Genomic DNA, 19,232 nt, shown 5'->3' with positions numbered 1-19,232 from the left:
AATTCACATTCCTAGAGCCAAAGGAGAAGACTTTAAACATCTACAGCTTTCAAATATGTTCACCTTGAAACTGCAATATCTATTTACTTTGTTTTTTTCCTCATGTCAGACAAGGAATGTTTACTTTGCTGGCCTAGTTAGTTATAAATACCAAAGTCAGCTACTATGCTATCAGTGCGGGGCATTATTGTTGCACCGGTAATCACAGGTACTTACATAAATCCATCAGCTCTCCATACAAGCACAGAAATGTAGGGCTGGAAGGGACCTTGAGAGGTCATCTAGACCAGCCCCCTGCACTGAGGCAGGATTAAATATCTCTAGACCAGTGGATCTCAACTTGTGGCCTAATCAGCACACAGCTGTGGCCCATGCAATATCCTCAGGGCTGTAACTATGGTCAGATGTGATGGGCACCTGCCCAGGCACTAAGCCGTCGAGGGGGTGCAAACACGGGCCCCACACTTGGACCACAACAGCAGGTGGGCAGGGCGGGCAGCACAGCTGAGCTTCCTGCAGTGGAGGTAAGGTAGTGGGCACGTGGGGGGAGGTCAGGGGCTAGGACCGCAGGAGGGGGCTGCAGCTGATGCATAGGGGACTGGTGGCTGGGGGAAGTCCCTGGATGGGGGGCTAGATAGTAAGGCATAGTCCCTAGGTGGGGAGCTAGGTGCATGGGAGGCAGTCCCTGGGTGCGGGGCTGGGTGCTGGAGAAGACAGTCCCTAGACAAGCTGTTCTGCCCCAATAGGGCACCCGGTCTCTGCAGAGCAGGCATGTGTGCCAGCATGCTGTTGGGGGGGGTCTAGATACTGGGGAGGCACTCCACACCACGCAAGGCTCCCCATCTTTACAGGCAGGTTCCACAGCTGTGCTCTCCGGGTGCTCAGCTCAGCAGCAGCGCAGAAGTGAGGGGGGCAATACACCCAGCCATGCCAACCTTACAGTACATTAATTGATTTTTAACAGTTAATGTTTTGACTTCTTTTGCTAATTTAAAATGCTCTTAGTAGACATTTGCCAGTGTTGAAATGAAAGGCACCGTATCAATTTGAATCATAGTGCTGTCAGATAACAAATACTAAACCTAATTTTTTGTAGCTGTAGAGGTAGTGTGTGTATATATATATATATATATATATATATATATATATTTTGTGTCGATGCAACCCACATAACACAGAGACCTGCATATGCAGCCCACAATGGTAAACCGGTTAAGAACCAATGCTCTAGATCATGCCTGACAGGTGTCTCTCTAACCTGTTCTTTAAACTTTTCAAATGACCAGGATTCCATGATGAATTCCTGGAGAGAAAAGAAACTTTTGAGTGAGTGGTGATTCACACCTAGATCTAGATGGTGCTGCAGTGTCACAGAAATGACTCTCCAGTCAAGAATCTTAGGGCTAATCAGTGCCTGTGATAGAAGGCAGGAGTTCTGGTAGCTAGTGTGCCTTCGGCCCAGTCTACACTACACAGTTAGATCCATGCAAGGCAGGTTACATCAACCTAGCTGTGCCTGTGTCTACACTTAAATTAGGTTCCCACGGATGTAAGTGCCCTTGCACCTCCCTGAGTAGCATAGAGCCACAGTCAACATACTTAGGTCAATACAGTCTGAGTGTAGACACCAAGTTACTTAAGGCAACCCTAACTATCCTCCAGCAGCTTTCCCACAATGCCCCACACTGCCCTCTCTGGTCACCACTGTGAACTCTGCTGTTGGGGTCACTGAGAACGGAAATGCATTCCTTCCCCTTTAAAGCCCTATGAATTTTTGAAATTCCTTTTTGTGATTGCCCAGCTTGGCAAGCACACCTAGCAGCTCTCCGCTGTTATAAGCAACTGCCCAGCTGACCATGCTGGCTACACACACCAGACACACACCTGGCTGGAGTAGACAGGAGATACTGGATCTCCTGGGCCTGTGGGGTGAGGGGGCTGTGCAGGCAGTTCCAAGCCAGGTGCAGAAATGTCAGCGTCTACAAGCAGGTTGCATGGGGGAATGCAGGAGAAGGGGTCTAACAGCAGCAGTGCCGCGTGAAAGCCAAGGAACTGTGGCAGGCATACCAGAAGGCCAGGGAGACCAACCATCAATCTGAGGCCAAGTCACAGATCTGCTGCATTTACAAAGAGCTGCATGGTCATACTCAGCAGAGACCCCACCACCTACAACAGCACTATACCGCCAATGAGCCAGAGTCACAAGCCCCTGCTGTGAACAGCGAGGAGGAGGAGATGGTGGCGGATGAAGAAGAGGAGGAGAGAGTATGTGGGACAGGCAACCTGGGGGGATCCAGCTGTGCAGCAAGCCGGGACCTGTTTTTGACTCCACCTCAGCCCAGCCAGTCGAGCGTGGATGAACCCGAAGCAGAGGAAGGAACCTTGGGAAGCGTGTAGATATTCAGTTACAGGGAGGGCACCCCCAAAGTATCAGGTCACATCTTTGGACCTTTCATTAATTTACTCATGCTGGAAGAGACAGTGGTATAACCAAGAGAGGTGGAGTTGCTATCTGCTTTTCATTCCTTCTAGTTAGGCAGGGGGCAGGCAGAGCAGATTGTTTACGTGCACAGGGATGTCCCATGAATCCTCCAGAGAGATCTCAGTGAAACTTGCATGGGGGTATTCTGCAATCCTCTGCCAAAAGTTTCTAGGGAAGGCTGCCTTCCTATGCTACTCAGTAAAAACTTCAGCAAGCACCACTGCAGTACACGGGCTAGCAGCATACACAGGCCCAAGCAGCTTCAGGATACCAGCCGCAGTTGTGCTCTCTCTACCTTTGCTACCCTCAGGAGTGAGGCATAGCTAAAATCACCACGACCCTGTGCAAAACGGTGCCAGTATCCAGTGCTCCTGCCCTATGCTACTAGAATCATTCAACTGAGCAATTCCCTCATTTCCCCAACCCTCAGTGGGCCACACCCACCATGGCTAGGGTTGTGACTGGTGCCACGCACAAACAATCCCAAGCAGAATCACAGGCGCTGACTCCATGGGTGCTCCAGTGCTGGAGCACCCACGGGGAAAAATTAGTGGGTACTCTGCATCCACCGGCAGCCAAGCTCCCCTCCCTGCCCCACCTCACCTCCTCCTCTGTTGCCGCTTCCTCCCGAGCGTGCCGCATCTCTGCTCCTCCACCTACCTCCCAGCGCTTGCCGATGCCACACAGCTGTAGCAAGCTCCGGGAGGGAGGGGAGAGGAGTGGGAACATGGCACGCCCAGGGGAGGGGGTGGGACCAGGCATTTTGGGAAGGAATAGGAATAGGGGCAGGAAGGGGGTGGAGTTGGGTTGGGGACTTTGGAGAAAGGGGCAGGGCTGGGGGCAGCAGGAGGTTGAGCACCCACCGACGCCAGTACAAGTCGGTGCCTATGAGCAGAAGTGAAAATCTAGTGCTTAAAACTAAAGGGGAGCGGAAGGGGGGGAGGGTGATTTCAGCCTCTTAAGTTTCATTTTCATAGCAAATACACTGACAATAAATACCTGTGTGTGTTTTGTCTGCAGCTGCTGCCATTGCAGCCTTCACAGTTTCCCCCTCCACAGAATGCCTGGGCCAGATAAGGTGGAGAAAAGAGAGGACTCAAGGTGACATGTTCAATGAGATCCCACAGGCCAGTGCTACATCAGACAGCAAGCACAGGGCCTGGAGGATGAACACTGCGGACAGCCTCGAGGAGGACAGGGTAGAGAGGAGAAAGGCACAGGAAAAGGAGAGGGAGATGCACCAGGAAATAATGGGATATCTCAAGCAGCAAAATACAGATGCTGTAGACCAGTGGTCACCGACCCATCGATCGCGATTGACTGGTCGATCCTGGAGACTCTCCCAGTTGATCATGATCTCCAGTGGTGCAGCGGAGCTGCTGCTAAGGCAGACTCTGTGCCTACCCTGGCGCCAAGCCGCTCCCAGAAGCGGCCAGTGCGGCCCCCCGGAGGGGGAGGAAGGGGTCTCCGTGTACTGCTCCTGCCTGCAAACACTGCCCCCACAGCTCCTATTGGGCGGGAATAGGGAACTGTGGCCAATGGGAGCTGCGGGGGCGGTGCCTGCAGAGAGGTGTAGCACGCAGAGCCACATTGGTCCCTTCCAGGAGTGGCATGGGGCCGGGGCCACCCGAGGTAACTGCCACCCCCTTCAGTGGGCAGGTTCTGAATGGCTCTGCAACATTAAAACCAGGTATAGCATGAGTACAGCAGGCCCAGTTATGCTGGCCCAGCATTTCTCTTCCATCACCCAACCTGCAGCCTCTTGGAGCCAGCACCCCCATACCACCTCCTACACCCAAGCCCCTGCCCCAGCCCTGAGTCCCCTCCCAGAGCCAGCACCCCATACCCCCTCCTGCACCCCAACATTCTGCCCCAGCCTGGAGCCTCCTCCTGCACCCAAACTCCCTCCCAGAGCTTGCACCCCCTGCCCCAGGCTCAGCCCAGAGCCCCCTCCCACACTATGAACCCCTCAGGCCTCAGCCCAGAGCCCACTCCCCGTCCCCAACCCCAACCCCCTGCCCCAGCCCGGTGAAAGTGAGTGAGGGTGAGCAATGGAGATGGGGGGGGATGGAGTGAGGGGGGTGGGGCCTTGGGGAAGGGGCAGGGTAGATCCTGGGTTGCCCTTAAATTCAGAAAGTGGCCTTGGGTGTAAAAAGGTTGGAGACCACTGCTGTAAACTCTGGTGGACCTGCATGTTCAACAATCCCGTGCTCGCCTCCTCTGCAGCCCATTGAGAACTCAGTATCGGGACCTCCCTAAAAACCCCCAACATTCTGCGTGGCCTTACAGGTCTCAGCACTACCCTTACCACTCCACCCTGGAGGACATTAGAAGAATCACGGCTTCACATACGCTGACCTGAGAAAGCCATGGTTGGTATATGTGTAGCTGGAATGGATGGGACTGTTATTTCCCCTTCATAAGTCTGTTCTCTAAATTTATTAAGTTTTACTATGTTTTTAATATATTTGTTTTTAAATTGCCTGGGATGTTTTTGCACTGATTTTGTTACAGAATAATTCTATTATTTAGAACATAATTCATCTTTATTAGGTCACAACATATGCTGGACGGTGCTCATCAGTTCGGAAAGCGACCAGTTACCTGTTACTGCACAGTGTCACTTAACGCATAAGATCATTCACACACAAAAACTAGTAGGTGCACGGATAATGTTATATCTCTACATGTACAGCTATCACCACACAACACATACCGTGCCAAAAAAGAGCAGGGCCAGGTACAGCACACCACCACACACACCACTCTGGCTCACTATTAAAATGGTCTTTCAAAGCCTCCCTGAGCCGTATAAGCTCAACATTGAGCTCTTCTAATAGCCCTTGTATCTGGCTGTTCAAATTCAGCAGAGAGCTGCTCCACCTCTGCCCTCCACCCCTGTGGAAACTTTCCCCCTTTCCTTCACAGATCTGATGCAGGACACAGCAGGCAGCTGTAACCATTGAGATATTTTTCTTATTGGAGGTTCCATCTTGTGAGTAAATAATGCCAGTGTCCCTTCAAACAACCAAAGGCACATTCAGCTGTCATTCTGCACCTGCTGAGCCAATAGCGGAAGCTTTTCTCGGTGGTGTCGAGGTGGCCGATGTACAGCTTGATGAGCCAGGGCAGCAAGGGGTAGGCTGGGTTACCCAGGATCACTATAGGCATTTCAACATTGCCAATGGTAATCCACCAGTCGGGGGTGGGGGGGGTGGGATAGCTTTCTGAACAGTCCTGTATTCCTAACAATGCGAGCATTGTGCACCTTCCCTGACCAGCCAGAGTCAGAGAAGCATCCCTGGTGACCCACCAGCAATTGCATAACAATAGAAAGGTAGCCCTTTCTGTTGATGTACTCTGTGGCAAGGTGGTCTGGTGTCAAAATAGTGATATGTATTCTGTTTATCACTCTATCGCAGTTCGAGAACCCCACCGCTGCAAATCCATCCACTATGTCCTGCACATTGCCAAGAGTCACAGTCCTGCGTAGCAGCAGACAATTAAGAGCCCTGCACACCTGCAGGACCATGGCCTCCATGATGGATTTCCCAACTCCAAATTGATTCCCAACTGACCAATAGCAATCTGGCGTTTTAAGTTTCCACTGTGCAATCACCACCCGTTTCTCCACTCTCAGTGCAGCTCTCATTTTGGTGTTGCTGAGCTGGAGGGCAGGGGCCGGGGGGATGCAAACTCTGTACACACATCCAGGAATATGGCCTTGCTTATCCGAAAGTTCTGTGCCTCTGCTCATCATCCCAAACCTGTATTATGATGCGATTCCACTAGCCAGTGCTTGTTTCTCAGGCCCAGAAGCAGTGTTCCACCGTGAATCCCACTAACAACCTGGAGTTGGTTCTTTCCATTTCCCATAGCAATATGTCCTCCAAGGAATCGTCATGTTCCCCACGGCTCTGCAAATACTGCGGGATCATGCGCCCTGTGCTTTCAATGCTCATGAAAATACTGCAGAGCTGAGCAGGCTCCATGTTTTTGTCAGAGATGACGGACGTCGAGGACAACCATGCCGATTTGTGGGATTTTGAAAAAAAACCAACCAAACAAACAAAAAAAGTGTGAAAAATATGGCGATACAGATGACGTTATGGGATGGAGACAGCTGCAAACTGGGAAGTTGACCCCATGCTCCCAGTCACCCTGGCACAACTCGTTTCAGCCCCATCATGCATTGCGAAAGCTTCCCAAAAGACAGTGCACTGTATGGTGAAGAGTTACACACTGGGATACTCATGGTGCACGCACTCTGCATAGATACAAGCTCTCTTGGTGAGTACACAGCACGCTGACATAAGGAGCCAACCAGGCACATGCACAAGCGATGTGCTTACTGCGGCGGCTGTAAGTTGCTAGTACAGACATGGCCTTAGACACACGGTCTCAAGCTGTGCACAGGAGTGTAGCCACTGGACCACCTTTTGATTGTGCCAGCACTGTGTAGTCCTTGTGCCACCTGAGTGCAATTGTATTCAGTACTCATGCAGGGATACACCTGCGGAGTGAGACTTTTTACACCTTTCTTTCCTTGCTTGTGCTCCCATTTAGGTCTGTGCAAAATCAAGTCCTTTAATTTAAGTTGACCTTTGTTTTAAAGTTAAGAGCCAGTGGTAGGGACATGTGTTTCTATGAATGTTGTTTCACTCAGACCACAATAACGGCAGCAAGCTAATAACTGGAAAGAACTACTGTCCTTTAGTACAGATACAGCAGGAACTAAAAAATGTACCAGCAGAGCCCTCTACGGTAGACACAACATATGCTGACAGGAGTTTCCCTGTTGGCATAGTAACACCACCTCACCAAACAACATTTGCTATTCCAACTGAAGCACTCTTCTGTTGGCACAGTTGTGTCTGTACGGGGGGCTTCACTGGCATAGCAATGTTGGCTACAGGGCATTGTCTTTCCAGGCCTCTAAATGACAAAGCTATGCTGACAGAACTTTGTAGTATAGACCCAGCCTGAGATCATAAGCTCTTTGGGAGAGGGATTGTCTTTTTGTTCTGTATTTGGACAGGACCAAGCAAAATGGGTCAATACAAATAACAAATAGAGTAGTTATTAAAGACACAAACTTACAAATTAGCTAAGAACTGTTAGATGGAGGAAAAGAGGTTTATTTAAATGATTAGAGGAGGAGACTTGGCCTTGAGATTCCTGGCTCAGATCTGCCCCGGTTCACTGTTACTTAACACTGCTGTGCCTTGGTTCATCCAGCTATAAGGAGGTATAATAATACTTACTAACCTTACAGTGGTGTTGCAAGGAACAGTTTGTAAGAGCTAGAGATCTTCAGATCACAGGCAGTATGTACAAAGTAGGATTATAATTAAAGAAATAAAAAACTCCTAAGTTCTTTGCCAAAAAGTTCTCCTAGTATTGGCAAAAGCCCACATATCTTGTTCCCGCTGCAGGAAATGACTCAACTCTGAGCCAGTCACGACGTTTAGTGGACAATGAAAAGCCATAAACCTAATAATGTACAAGTAAGTTTTGTGGTCACTGTCAAAAGCAGCAATCTTTCAGAGAAAGAAATTATAATTCTGCCTAGATTTATGATCAGAGTGGTTGCCACTTATAACCAGCATTATTTGACAGAATTATTTCTGTTAATTAGCCACCTGAAACAGCAAAGAAAGAGGAAAGGGTTGGAAAGAGGTAGTGATTTTCCTAAGGGAGGGGATGTTATCAGGAGGGTCAACGGGGGACAGGGGAAGAAAAGGGGAGCAAGAAAAGATGAGGATTCTCAAGGAGGAAAAGTGGGAGGTCAAGGAGAGGGCACAGTAAATTATGGCACTCAGACTGAAAGGCAGCAAATTCCTTGCACTTGGCGGGGAAAAGGGTGCTCTTCATGAGCAGATAAGAAACTTGATATTACCTGAGGCAGAACAAAGACTGCCAGCACCTTTGGAAAGTAGAACGTGGGGGATACATTAGACTTTGCAGCCCAACAGCCACAATGTTGTACAATGACATTTGCTGAAATTATTTCCAGATCTCATCACTAATATGAAGATGAGGCATATGCTGCTTATCTTCAAATGTCAGCTTCGCCTTTGAAAGTCACTGTGGGACCTGGGAGGGATGGCATTTGAGGTGCAGGAAAGCAGTGAAAGTACAGAGGACTGCAAGTTGGTTAAGAACAACAGGCAGGGCAGAGTTGTGGGCAACAACCCAAGGGAGTGGGGAACATGAGAATAAACCAGGCTAGACATCAATAGGATGAAGGTGCTTGAGACAATGTAGTTTTCTGGAGCTGGTGAAAAATACACTCAAAGTGGAGGCTGGTGTAGGCGAGATCAGGGAAAGGGGAACGGAGCCATTTCTGATGGCAAGATCAATGCTGTGAACAGGAAAACAGGTGAGAGAAATGATAACTGAAGATTAAGGGCCAAGAGACAAGTTGGAAGAGCGATGGTCAAGGGGGTCCTTTAACACGCACAATGAAACCCCTCAATAAGGTTCAGACTTTACTAAGTTTTAGGGGCCATTATGCTAAGTGAATGAAACTAACCACTTTTTTCATACAACAGAACCTTACCTTGGAACACTAGTTTACCTACCTGCATTAGCATGTAATAGATCCCAGCCACGCCATGGGCTGCTCCAATGTACTGCTTCCTGTGCCATTGGTACAACAGAGGGCAGCGTTCAGTCTTACGTTCCTCCTTTGAAAAGTTTTTACCTGACTCAATAATGGCATCTACCACCTAATGTTGAAATAGAACACACACTTGCCATTAATATCGCTTTCATTTATTCAGAGAGGAGTATTTTACGAAGAATTGTAAGACAACACTAGAGAAATGTATTCAAGAATATGAGGCATTATACAGGTCTACCTCTGCACTACAAAATATCCTATTTCCTTATCCCATCAAGACTTAAGTGTCAGGAAAACTGCAATTTTTCTGTACAATAAAAAGCTCTAACCTTAATTTGCGCTCCCTCCCTTGTGCATGTGTATTATAATACAGTCTTTAATTACACAGTCACATACTATTTTTGCCAAAGGATCCCTGCCTCATTTGGTGCACAGGACAAACCTGCGCTGAGATCAACAGGACTGTGTAATGAAGGAGGCTGTTGTGTGTAGGTCACCTGCCTCATTGGTTGCCGAAGTTGGAAGGTGTGTAGTGAATGAGGCAGGGGATGCAGGATCAGAAAGGATGGGCTCAAGATTAAGACAGTTGAATGCAGTCCTGAAGAATTGTCTTCTAACCCTTAACTAAGACAGACAACCTTAATTCTGGCATTTCCTAACTTTTGAGTGCCTGAATTTGAAACCGCGATGATGTTCTTTTAACATAGCTTTTGCGTGTGTAATTTCCTAGGCTTTTTTTGTTTTTTAAATAGAACTGGGGGTAGGGAGGGGATTCCATCATGTGGCATCATACTGATACCCATGTGGTTCATCAACAGGGTTGGAATCTTTAGAGCCAACACATAGACCTCCGCCACTTGAGCGAAAGGAGTAACTGATAGTAGCAGTAGATGTGAGGGATAAGACTCTTTTGCCAGTGGGTTTCAGACACATTTCCTGACAACAAAAGAATGGGGAGACTCAAGAATACTCAGTTCCATTCCAGACTTTGGAGGGGTATGTTCTGTAGTAGGCACAAACTTTTCTGGTAATTCCCCACCCTGACCCCAGCATGTCCCCTTCTGCTCAGTCCCCTCCAACCAGTCCCACCCTGGCTCCTTATTCAGTCCCAGATTTCTTGCCAGTGAGTCCCAGTTCCCCCCTTCTGTTTCCTTACCTGATCAGTCTCTCCCCCTCACTGTGGCCTCTAGTCCTCCCACCCGCTCCCACTGGGCTCTTCACCCAGTCTCAGTGTCTCAGCATCTCCACCCAGGTCATCGCCAGCTAGTCCTAGTTCTCCCCCCACACCCCAGTTCCTCAGCACGTCTTCCCTCCACCCACCCTTTCTTTCCCACTGGTTCTCAGTCCCAGCTCCTCCCCAATCTCAGTCTCTCCCCAACATATACTGGGCTCCAAATTTTCACAGGGACTACAAAAGGCACATCCCTGAAACAAAGGCCACTCCACCCGCCAAATTTCAAGTCCCTGCTCCAAAGCATGGAAGCACTAGAGCTTTTCAAAGAATTAACCTTACAATTAAGGTTTCATTTAAAAGTATAAAATTTTAAAAAGTTGAGTTGTATATTTAAGTATTGTTTTTGCTGTAGAAGAATTCACAAATTCTGTATCCTCTTTCCTTTCATTGCATCTAGTTTTACTACTGTTTACATGGATTACTAAAGAAACAAGTTAGACTGACAAGTGAAGTCCTTCATGGGTAAGAGCTAAACAGAGAGGACCGGTTTCTGACCTCATGTTGGTACAAGTTAGGAGTAACTTTACTGAAGTTATAATCAGGTCCCAAGTGTTTCTCCTCACTAAACTACTTTGTGAACTCTATTTTGCAGGTTAGGTGGAAGTTTACTTCATATTTTTTTCCTATATTTGAAGTGAAGACACAGATATGATTCTGCCTCAAAGACACCATAGTACCTGGCAATATGAAGTTTCCTACCTCTTTGATAACAGACTGAGGTACAGTGTCTGGACCAATTTCTGTATTCAAATAGAGCAAAGCATATAGGTAACCTGCTCTGCCATAAAGAAGCTCATCTGGAAGTTCAGAGTCTGTGCTTGTGACCGTTCTCTGGAGCTGCAAAAGCCTGGGTCAAAAAACAAAAAGAAAAGAAAAACTGTACCTTCTCCTTAGGACATACTAGAGTTCTCCTTCTGTGTACAGTATTCTACCCAATCCAATCAAGAGGTAACGAGAGCTTGCTAAAAATGCCTCACACATTTTGTTTTTGGCTCAGGGAATGTAATCAGGTTTTTTTAAACCTTTCTCCTATGGTAGTTTTTGATTACTTAATAATGCTTTGTGCAATCATAGCATTTTTCATCTGCAGGTCCCAAACTGAAGGTGGGGGAAGTATTATATCCCCATTTCAGATGGGGAAACTGAGGCTCAGAACCATTAAACAACTTGCCCAAGGTCACAACACAAGACAGTGGCAGGTTCAGAAACAGAACGCAAAATCTCCAGACTTTCAGCTTTGTGCTCAATCCACTCGCCCTCAGGGGCCCCTAAAATCATCTGCAGTTTACCAAGCTGCTGCACTTTAAAAAGTTTCATACAATACAAAAACATTGCATTTTGACAACCCTTTCAGCAATGGATCTCGAAACTCTTGACAAAGAATAATTCACCGTACAGCACCTTTGGGAGATAGGCAAGTACTAGATGGCAAACTGAGGCTCTGAGTGCAACTTGCCAGAGGTCACATGCCAAATAAGTGGCAGAGGTCAGAATACAATCCAGGAGATTTTACTGGCTCTGACTTGGGAATAAAATTTGCAGTTACCAGACAACTAGACCATCTTGGGCCTTTGACACTCTAAAATCCCAACTTCAATGTTCCTGATGACTGAAATAATTTACAAAAGGATTGCTTAAAATTTCAAATAGCCACCAACTGAAGGGCCAAACTGTGAAATTCTAATAAAAAATGTCTCTGGGAATTTTGCCTGAATAAGAATCTCAGGATTTGGCTCATCACTTGTAGGTTAAAAAAATGTAGCATCAAATGCTTGACAAGGACTTGCTATTTAACGGAAGTGCTTTGTTTGACTTGAGGGATTTTTTTTATGGGGCCAGATTGACAGCCCCGGGGAGCGAAACCCTCAATCCACACACAAAAAAAGGTACAAGATGGGGAGACAGCAGCAGCACACCATGCCTCAACCCTGAAATGGGAGAGGGACAATCAGTTTCTGTGCCAGCTCAATCCGGTCTTCTCTGTAGAATTGCTCAGTTGAAACTGTGCATGTGTGTGTTTAATTTGAATAGGACCATCTGTCCCCGGATTTAGACCAAAACCTCAATTTGTATAGCCAACAACCACCTTTGATAACTATTAGCCTGTGCTGGATGTGAACCAGTGATTTGATCTTGCTTTGGTCTCACTACGAACACTACAAACTATCCATTTGCAAAAAAGGGATTTAATTATTAACACTCTTTGATATATCATTGACATATCAGACTTAAGACTCATATTAAACTGTTTTCTTTTTAAAAGAAATATTGCAAATATTAAATTTGAGCATGAAAATGTGTTCAGATCACACCACCGCGTGACCAGCTGCAAGGAAAAAACTGAAGACGAAAGGCAAAACAAAAATCATAGATCGTTGCACTATTCATACGATACCAATCACTTGGATATCTGAGTGTATATAAACACACACCCTTAAAAAAAAGGGAACACCTAAAACTAATTACATTTTCATGTTTCCTCCTGAAGATAATTTTGAAGCAAAGGCTAATTAGAAAAGCTACTGCTCTTAATCTTATTTCACAGAGACTTTATTTTCATGCTTTGTGAAAACAGTGTTACTACAATTGCATCCAGAAGGGTATCTGACAATAAGATTTACTCTAACATAAGAGCTGTGTTTTAAACAAGCAAACGGATATTCATATCAAAGTGGCAGCAGAGATTAATCTCGCTAGGATCCTGGATAAGAAAGAGACGGATTAAACTTCTAAATATAAAACTGTATTGGAAATACCAAAGTGGAGCCAGTCCTCAAGAGTTAATCTGCAAACTCTAGTACAGTAAGGTATACAGGCAGAATGCTAACAGGTGCAGTTGTGGTGCAGAATGGAAATTGCACCACACACCGGTTCTTATAATCCCCAGTGGGACATCAAGGATTGGAAAGCCTCCAAAAAGGCTTTGGATCAAAATTTCCCAGGACACAGGTATAAAAGTAAGACATCTGTTTGATAAAAAGCAAGAGCACATTTCCCAAGCCAGCCTTTTAAATTTTAAGGCGCTATTGAAATATGAAACCTCTTGCAGTCACTTATTAAAATACTGGTCTTTGATCATATATAAAGGGATCCTTAGTAAATTTACAGCCTTTTCCACTATCACCAGACACTTACTTTGTGATGCACTCCTTAGACTCACTGTCAATCTTTAGTTTGTGGTACACTACTGCCCCGACTGCCAAGGGTCCAGCATCACCACAGAGAAAAGTAACCCTTCGTCCATTCAGATTACGAAGTATTCTCTTCGCATAATCCAGGGATCGCTGCAAGAACTTCTGGTCTTTTGTGACGCGGTATAGTTGTAGGTACAAAAGGGCTATGCCTAGAACAACCATCGACAAACAAAAACAGAACAAGAAGATATTTCCTTTTCTTTCCACTTAAATGGCATTTTTCAATTACCTGTTTCTCCTTCCCTCTGAATCAGTTCCCCAAAATGCTAGCAGATACCTGTGCTGTTAACAAGATGTAAAATCAAGGCTCTGACCACTAGTATCTATTACAGATCCCAGGGAGAGAGCAAAAGGTATCCTGATGTGTCAATTTGGACAACTACAATGGCCTAAAATTTATTTATTGTTTGAAAGACTAGAACTCAACTAGTCACCCAATTTCCAGAGGGTGAATGATCAGCACTTTTGAAGAATTTAGGCTCAATATGCCTGTGCATATACAAATACAGTACACACATTATATGATAAAATGAATCCTTCACTGCATGTGTAATTTGTTTTAAAGAGAGCCCTCTGATGCACTCTTTGGCTGTTATGAAATGTCAAGTGTTCAGCTGTCAACGCTGTATAAGACTTACATATATTCCACAGTCAGACAAATTAAAAGAACTATCATTAAGGTGCTTTAAAGGTAATTACAGATTTTTTCATCCTGCTCCGAAGAAGCCTTGTACTGGAATAGCAACATAAAGGCGTTGGGCTGCACTGCTGTTTGAACTTAGGAAAAAAAACATTTATATGAGCAAAAATATGACCCTGGGTGAAATTCAGTGCAAGGCCCACTTAAACCCCATACAGAGGCTGTACTGGGGGGATACCGGTGGAATGGCTGTGCGGGGTGCCTGCACATCCCCTATCCACCATGGAAAGGTTCGCCGTAACATCCCTGAATAAGCTGGCACAGAAGTACCACAATGAAGGTGGGCTTCAGAGCCACATTTACACTGATTCAGTGGCCCCAGTACCGCCAAGCAATTGGAGCAGAGGGCCTGTGGCTACTATCCCAGTCCATGGGCTAGAATAGTAGCATCAGGAGTAGGTGGGCGCTGCACTGCATCCCTGCACTGTGGCCCAGTGTTGTGGGGACTGATTGGATTTCTACAATCAACCACTCTTCTCTTCATACATAGAGCCCAAATACTTGGGCTTTATGAAGAGGGAGTGGATTTTAAATCACAGGGCCCAGGTCTGCAAACCCTTACTTGTTTATTAGCCCTTACAATGGATTCACTGAGATTACCTGAATAATTAAGTACAACTCACAGGAACAAGGGTGTGCAGGATCTGGCCCTAATAGGTTGCCAACTCTTACATGAGTTTCATGTTACTTGCATCTCTTCGTTATTAGGCACCAACATCACACCCTATTCATCACAAGATTTTAAACAAGCTTTTATGAAGTATATTGCAAGGTGCATTTACTGTTCACCATTTATGCTATTTGTTTACTCTTGGCACTTGTCTCAGCTTGGGCAGAGAAACCAGAATAGTCATTTTCAGTGTTGGTGTCACTTTTTGGTTTTCATACGCTGGCACAATGCTGCAGGAAAATGGTTACATTTGGGAAAAATCGTTTTTGCTGTAGTATTTAAAAACAAAGTAATGGGAAACATTCCTTCTCAGATTAGATTTTGTAAAAGCTTAAAATAAATAAATAACTAAATCTACATTTTGGGTTACCGCAGTTGACAGGCCCTTTCAGAATGGCAAAAAATACCTTCCATTACATCGCAATACCCAACTATCTTGTCGTTCCAGCTCATGAGGAGTTTGTTTCTTTTATTCTAGGACTCATTTTATTACACTTGAGTTGTTTAGTCATAACACCTCTCTCGTCAATCACTGAATGTCAGAACACTGTTCTGCTAGATTTCTTTTAAAATGTCAGTGTGAAAATTGTCTGCTTTCACTCAAGCGACACAAAATTACTCCCATTTTTAGACTTTAAAATAAACTCATACAAGCTGCCAGTTGTCTACAACTTCTCCACACAGGCACCCACAGCACCATCTGTACAAAACATTCAGCTTCCCTCCCAGGACCATTGGGAAGAAAGAAAAGTAAAGTGCTGCACCTCCATGTCCTGAATGTGGGCAAATCCTCTCCCAAATTTACCATGGAGAGGTTTTCCCAATCCAACCTTTCATGTACCCACATGACATGAAGGTAACAGAATGAATCCTCACAGGAAAAACTGCAAACATGCTGTACTAAAAGCATTACTGTCTGCAGATTGATCTGGGCAGGGCACGAAGAGTGATCCCACTGCAGAAAGAACTGGTTGCACCTATGGATATGTCTACACAGCATTTTGGCTTGAGCCTCCCAACTGGGATCGACGGGAGGGCTAGCAGGGCTCGCGCTAGTGCTCTAAAACTAGCTGTGTAGACAGCACTTTGGAGTTGCAGCTCAGGCTGGAGATGGGGCTCTGAAGCCTAGGGCAGGGTGTAAATGCAGAGCCTGAGCTCCAGCTTGAGCCGCGACTTCAAAGCTGTCTACATGGCAATTTTTAGAGCAATAGCGTGAGCCCTGCTCCCACTTGCTCCAAAACACCATACAGACATACCCAAAGAGGCCAAGACGGAGAACTCTTCTGGCAACTAAAAGAGCTATATCTGGGTTAACTAGAACAATCAACCCTGATGACTGCGTTCTTTGCCATGAGGATCAGGCTGGCTAATTCACATTTGGTCCTTGCACTTGCATAGCACTTTTCATTTTCAAAGCACTTCACAACATTCATTTATCAATCCCCATGACACTCATTCAGCCATTTGTCCAGCTCCACACAGAAAAGTGTGGAAGACAGAGCAAGAATTCCAGAGTCCGGGTTGCAAAAACACGCCACTCTCTCACCCTCCTGGTTTTAGAGTTGTTTTGCCATCAGCCGAGTCATGAAACACAATTCAACTTAGTGGACGAAGGTGAAAATATTCTGTGTCAGTAAAACATTTTTTAAAACAAAAAAATGTGAACTCATCTTCGAAGATGCACTGCGTTTGCAGTCAGACTCTTCAAGTACAGAAACCAATTTTTTCTCTTAGGGCCAGATCCAACGGTCATTAAATTCAATGGGCACCCTTCCACTAACATTGACAGACACGGGACCCAGACCCTCATAGAATATGCCTTGCACAGACCTACCATAAGATTATGATGCAATTGCCATTTCTGCCAGAACACAAAACCCTCACACCGGAATGGAAACCATCAGGGGCCCCAATAAGTCAATTAATTGGAAGTGTTCTATTCAGATCCCAGACTTCTCACCTGTCCAGCCAGTATATGCAGAGCAGTCATGTGGGTCTGCTGTCTTTAGCCCCTCTTCCATTTGCTGCAGCAGGTCTTTGATTTTACTCTGGATCCGTCTTGTGAACTGAGAACGGATCTGAAACCAGGACAGAGAAATTTAAGGAGAGGGGGGTGAAAAGAATTCAAACTGACTTGGAAAAATCAAGCCTGCTGCTGGCTAAATTTTTCTTATGCTTTAGCCAGTTAGACTGTACATAACACATAAGCAGTGGGAGCTGGTCCTTAGTGTCCTCATGCAGTTTATAGGCCTTAGCCTAAGAGGAAAAACATTTTTATCTAGTCACGCTTGCATCCGAATATTAAAATAAAGTCCTTTCAGATGCCCTTCATGTAAATGTAAAGAATTATATGGATGCCATGGTATTAATAGCATTTGTTTTTAATAATAACCCTATGAACTTATATGCTGCCTTTCATCTGAGGCCAGGTCTACACTATAAACTTACATCGGTAGAACTACATTGCTCCAGGGTGTGAAAAAGCCACACCCTTGAGCAACGCAGTTCTACCAACCTAGCCCCTGGTGTAGACAGCGCTATGTCAACAGGAGGGTTTCTCTCATCAATACAGATACGGTCTCTCGCAGAGGTGGATTAACTATGCCAATAGGAGAAGCTCTGCTGTTGGCATAGTAGCACCTTCACTGAAGAGGTGCGGCTGTGCTGCTACAATGTTTTAAGTGTAGACCTGCCCTGAGGATCTTAAAGCACTAAACAAACCTAACACTACTCCTGTGAGGTAGGTAAAAAGTATATTCAGTTTAAAAGTGGGTAAATAAAATCAAACAGAGATTAAGAGAATTTGCCCCCAGCACCCAAGAAGCCAGTACTCTGCTCCAGGTCTGTGCCCATCATCAGCTAGCGTAGCAGAGTGAACTCAAATATGAACAGAACCCCTGATTCCCTGCTCTAATCATTAGGTAATACTGCCTTCATGGATTGAACTAGTGTGCCAGAAATGGTTGACTGGGAAGAATAAAGGTGCATAATGGAAGAGATGAGAGTGAAGGCTTCAGTTAAATGTTCTATTTTAATGAAATGCTCAAATAGCTCAGAAATTGTCCCCATTCCCATTCCTGTTAATAACAAACCCCACACACAACAACAATTAAAAAAACCTCCTCTCCTGGTCTAAAATCCTGATTATTCCATGAAAGATAAATCCGTAGGAGATGCAATTCATATTTTTCTTCACTCCTACCTTAACAAAATTTGATTTTATATATATCAATCATGTATGGGGGTGTTGTTAAAGGCAACTTCAATAAAATATGAAAAGGTTGAAACAAATTAATAAAAAAAGCAAAGAAGTTGTGTGAAAGCCGCCATTACAACTCAGCTTACACTATCATGGCTAAGTGAAAGGTCAATAGATAGGATTTTCAGTTTCTGAAGTTTATTTTTAGGCAGATTGCAAATCATTAAATGTAATACAACTTCTCGGGTGAGTACAGCTGCTCATGTGTTTGCACGACCAAATCTTGTGTGCTCAAAGCATGTAGAGTGGTAGTTTTCCTGCAAGGGGTATAGTCTTCTGTACGAATCCCTGTGTAGTATGTTCATTACAATTGCTTTATCATAACATTCCAGGCACTTAGTGCATGACTGGTTTTATTTTTGATTAGGGAAGCTACGTGCAGATGTGATGCTGTATAATCTGGGATCCTGCATTATCACCACCATTTACTCTGTCACTAACAGCATACAAGAAGATACATTATGGAGTACTGCAATAGTTCACAGTTAATGGAATAATCAATTATCTATAAAGTACTACCCTATTGACTTCCATGGGGACTACTTCTGTAAGTAAAGTTATTCATAGTTTCCACATTCAAAAGGTGAACACTAAGCATCCTATAAAAATGTACTTTTATAATACAAATTCTTTTGGCCATTTTTTTCGTCATCGAAACATTAACCCCCTCCCACAAATGTTACAAATAGTACATAGGTTTGGATCTTTAAATAATATAAAGTACAATTGTCCATTTTCGAGGGGGGGGGGAAGAAATTGATAATCCTTCCAATCTTTGATTATGGACAATTTATTTCACCGACAAGTCTTTATTGAGTTCTTACCAGACAATCTGGTAGATCAGTACTTCACTGCAATGATTCAGACAGTATGTCACTCAAAAAAATTTGAGAAAGGGCTTTAATTTTCTTTTCTGATAATCCTTTGATGATAAATATGATGACCCCAATAATTTCTTATTAGACATTCAGATGTACACCTCCAGGGCGAGGGTTCAAATCCACCAGCCCAAGCTGGTAGTCACCCAAAGCTATTCGCAACTGACAGCTGTTCAGTGACCTAGGTTTG

At 45.1% G+C, this 19,232-nt stretch overlaps 1 protein-coding gene across 1 annotated transcript in view; it reads right to left on the bottom strand.

Moving 5' to 3' along the window:
- Window positions 1–19,232, bottom strand: part of LANCL2 (LanC like glutathione S-transferase 2) — a 49,917-nt gene that overhangs the window by 12,749 nt on the left and 17,936 nt on the right. The window contains exons 2-5 of the mRNA XM_077810974.1: window positions 16,866–16,983; window positions 13,477–13,684; window positions 11,041–11,188; window positions 9,067–9,213 (exon numbers count right to left, since the gene is read on the bottom strand). Of these exons, the coding sequence (XP_077667100.1) occupies window positions 9,067–9,213; window positions 11,041–11,188; window positions 13,477–13,684; window positions 16,866–16,983 (621 nt within the window). The remainder of the gene's footprint in view (window positions 1–9,066; window positions 9,214–11,040; window positions 11,189–13,476; window positions 13,685–16,865; window positions 16,984–19,232) is intronic.

Source organism: Eretmochelys imbricata, chromosome 2 (genome assembly GCF_965152235.1).
Source record: "Eretmochelys imbricata isolate rEreImb1 chromosome 2, rEreImb1.hap1, whole genome shotgun sequence".
Classification (NCBI taxonomy): domain Eukaryota; kingdom Metazoa; phylum Chordata; order Testudines; family Cheloniidae; genus Eretmochelys; species Eretmochelys imbricata.
Note: the sequence above shows the minus strand (reverse complement) of the source record. Positions and strands in the feature narration are given on the sequence as shown.